General features: G+C 36.1%; 1 protein-coding gene across 6 annotated transcripts in view; it reads right to left on the reverse strand.

Moving 5' to 3' along the window:
* The window catches only part of LOC106880431 (tetraspanin-18), a 535,121-nt gene that overhangs the window by 88,935 nt on the left and 442,427 nt on the right, over positions 1–3,759 (reverse strand). Inside the window, exon 1 of one of the 6 annotated variants that reach the window (XM_014930347.2) lies at positions 614–1,182. The exons of 4 other annotated variants lie outside the window; for them this stretch is intronic. In XM_014930347.2, the coding sequence (XP_014785833.1) occupies positions 614–781 (168 nt within the window). In that variant the 5' untranslated portion in view covers positions 782–1,182. Of the gene's footprint in view, positions 1–613; positions 1,183–3,759 lie in introns of those variants that run through there. One more of the 6 variants, XM_014930348.2, reaches the window with a different exon arrangement.

Here is a 3,759-nt window from a genome sequence, read left to right on the forward strand (position 1 = left end):
ACACACACACACACATATATATATATATATATATATATATATATATATACGACGAGCTTTTTTTCAGTTTCCGTTTACCACTCACAAGACTGGCTGGCCCGAGGCTAGGCTACTGTAGAAGACACTTACCTAAGGTGCCATGCAATGGGACTGAACCCGGAACCGAGTGGTTGGGAAGCAAACTTCTTAACACACAAAAACATATATGTAACCTATATGTATAAACACCACAAGCATAATTGCCATCAAAACCACAATATTATCTCTGTATTATACTACAGAACAATATAATATCAACACAATCACAAAAACCTCACTGTCCACCATTATATATAACCACTCTCAGGACAGGCACTATATTATCATTTATTAGTACATCACCATGACTACTACCACATCTTCAATATTACACTTATCACTACATATCATTGTCAGCACCATATATATCATTATGTATACTACATCACCAACACTACATTAAATCATTATTAAAAGATTAGTGCTACTACACGCTATCACAATAATACTAGCACCAACACATGAATAGAGCAACAGTTCTATAAAAATGAAATAAGCAGATGTTCTGAAGTTTCTTGTTTGAAAGAACTCTTACCATTATATCGTCGTCATCATCATTGTCATCGACGTAAACGTTCACTGGTACAGTTCCAGTAGTAGCAGTCGTTGCTGTAGTACCACTACTAATACTACCTCCACTACTACTAGATAACGGGTAATTCCTCAGTTTAGAAGGTGACGACTCTTTAGGTCCAACCCTCATCGCTCGCCACACCAGCGGAAATAAAAAAAAGTTTGGAGATGTAGAGCGACACCTAGCATCGAGGTGAGGGACGACTCTCAAGTTCTCTTATCCTCCCTCTCTCCTCTTTACTACACACTTTCTTGCTCACTCCTCACACTAATCCCATCACTAAAGGGCTAACATCTTCATTCTCCCACTATTCACATCATCCCTATCATATATCAGCTTATCCTTTCTTTCTCTCACTAGTTATTCCCCTCCTTACTTTATCCTCTCACTCTAGGGACAAGAGACGAGTAAAGTCCCTTTCTCATTATATACATCAATTCTGGTCCCTTTTACCATCTAAACTGAAAACTATATAAACTTGTAGGCTGAAAGACACTTGATGCGGGGGAACAGAAAACATGTTAGATATTGACTGGTGAGAACTTTTATCCTCGCTTCTATTTCACTATCTTCTCACTCTTTATATATATATATATATATAGATATATATATATATATATATATTTTTTTTTTCCCCTGTTGAAAATACAGATGAGGAGGCCATAACTTATTTCAATCTGAATGTATGCGCGTGTGTGTGAGTGTGTAGCTATCAAACCCCCTCCATCATATCATTCTTTGTTCCCCACTCTCTCAAGTACATAAACGATATTTTAGAAGGGAACAGGCTACGTTTTCAGTCCAACCCGAGTGTGTATCTCCCGCTCCATCCCACGGACGGTATTGTATTAGAGCCCTTCCCCTCCAGTCTACTGCTGTCTCTCAACCACAAATTAATTCTGTAATAAATGCGAAATAAAACAAATAAACTATATAAGACTAAAAGTTCAACTCTCTCTCATTTAAACACCTAATTCACTTCCTCGTTCTTGACATATATATATATACATGATAGACATTATTCCGTTGGGTTTATATACCCCAATATTAGACTAGTCAATATATACGGGAGAAATATATGTGTAAACTGTAGACAGGGCTTAATTCTACATTTCCATCTTAACATGTTACTAGTGGAATTGATATCAAGCCTGAAGGGGTTCACTCATTATCTTCTAGCTAGCTATTAGTCTAATCTGTTGGTCAATCAGTTTATGTAGCTATTAATCAAAATATCTATCCGCATGTCAATCAATAAATCAATTCAGGCATAGGTATATTTAAAACGGCCTTTTAAGTGAATCCCACCCCAGTTTGTCTTTAAAGCGGGAATTTCCAACTAGGAGAAGGTTAATATTCATTGATTGAATTGTCTCAATATCGAGGGATGGGGGAATAAAATCCCACATATGGATACCAGAATAGATTTTATCTCAGGCGAGATATAGAAAGAAAAGGAAACAAAGAGATAGAAGGAAGGGGAAGATGAGAGACAGAGTAGAAGTGGCAGAAACCTTGAAGATTTGGTCGTGTCAAGAAATGTTCGTAAATATATGAGACACAGTGGGCGAAAGGAAGTATATTTTTCTAGAGATGTAGTGAGAGGTGACTTATATCAACAACACGTAGTTGGTATAGGAAGGGTTAAGAGTTTGTAAGTGTGCTTGAATGAGTGTGTGTGTGTGTGAGAGAGAGAAGCAGGTAGAAGTCTTGACATGTATATTGAAGAAAAAGTTGTGCAAATGAATAAGTATATGAGTGTGTGTGTGTGTGTGTGTATATATAATAAAAGGTGGTTCATGCGTGTTTAAAACAGGTTGAAAAAACAACTACCAAAGTGAAACAGTAGCATCCGAGACAACTAGTGGTGATGGTTTGTGACCATAAATTTTATGCAAACAGTTGACGAAAGGACAATAAACTATATACTTTAATCTGAGGTAGAAAAGAGGACTGACATTTCGAACAGAGCCTTTCGTTGATTATGAGTTGTCACCCTTGCCCCTTAGTTCCCAAGCCCTTGGTACAAATATTGGTTTAGTTAATTAAAGTTATCATGCTGGACATATTAGCTAGGCTAGTATTCCACTATTTATAGAACTGTATGAATGGATGTGTGTTTGTCTTTTAGTAAGGAGATGAAGCAATGTCTTAACTCTTCACAGGACTTCCGAAACTTGTGGAAAAGATGTAAGTTATTCCAGAATCAGATACTTATCACCATTATTGTGTTCATCCCCCACCCCCGCCTACATACCAGGTCCTGCAATGATCCCTACACCCAGTCGTTCTACGCGAGAGCAACGGTCCTCTGGAATCCCTTCGCCGCAAATGTCTTTTCCTGCAGCTACTGACTTGCAACTGTTCCTAAGGAATGTGCAGCGCAAACATCTCACTGGCCTTAGATAAACTCCAAAGTGTATGGTTATAGACTCTATAGCTAGAGTAAACCAGTAAAAAAAACAAACAAAAAAACGTATCACATATTACATAGGTCTACATATATCACAATTTTCATCTACATAAATCACGTCTTTAAAAACGTCGCAGTTTTTTTTTTCTTCAAAATTACAGGAAATAAGCCTCGGGTCGGCCCAAGTCTTGTGATTGGATTCGGTAGGCAGAAACTGATGAAAGCTGTCACAGACCAACCAAAAATAAAATTTAAAAATCTGTTTTAACTCTTCTTCCCTCCCACCCCAGCTAGCCAGTCATACTGTCTCTTAAGACAGTAAAACATTCCCTCAATATACACAAGAGGAAAAAGCCAGGTCAGTTCCTCTTAAACTTTATTGTCAACGAATATGTATAAGAATATGTATATGTATTGTCAAAGAATATGTATATGTATTTTTCCATATGTGTATTTTCATACACTGTTTTTAACATTTTCATTTTAATATCAGAGAATGTGTGATAATCAGTATGTAACAATACAAAGTTCATACAAAGATTTATACTTTAAATATATTTCATCATCAAAGAATGTATATATGCATTTTAATTCTCGAACTGTTTTTTAATATTTTCTATTATTCTCAAAGACTTTTGATAAACTTTTTCTAAAAAAGTGAAACCGGTTAAGTAAATAAATATTTTTAAAAAAA

The sequence above is a fragment of the Octopus bimaculoides genome, chromosome 8 (assembly GCF_001194135.2).
Source record: "Octopus bimaculoides isolate UCB-OBI-ISO-001 chromosome 8, ASM119413v2, whole genome shotgun sequence".
In the NCBI taxonomy this organism is placed as follows: Eukaryota; Metazoa; Mollusca; class Cephalopoda; order Octopoda; family Octopodidae; genus Octopus; species Octopus bimaculoides.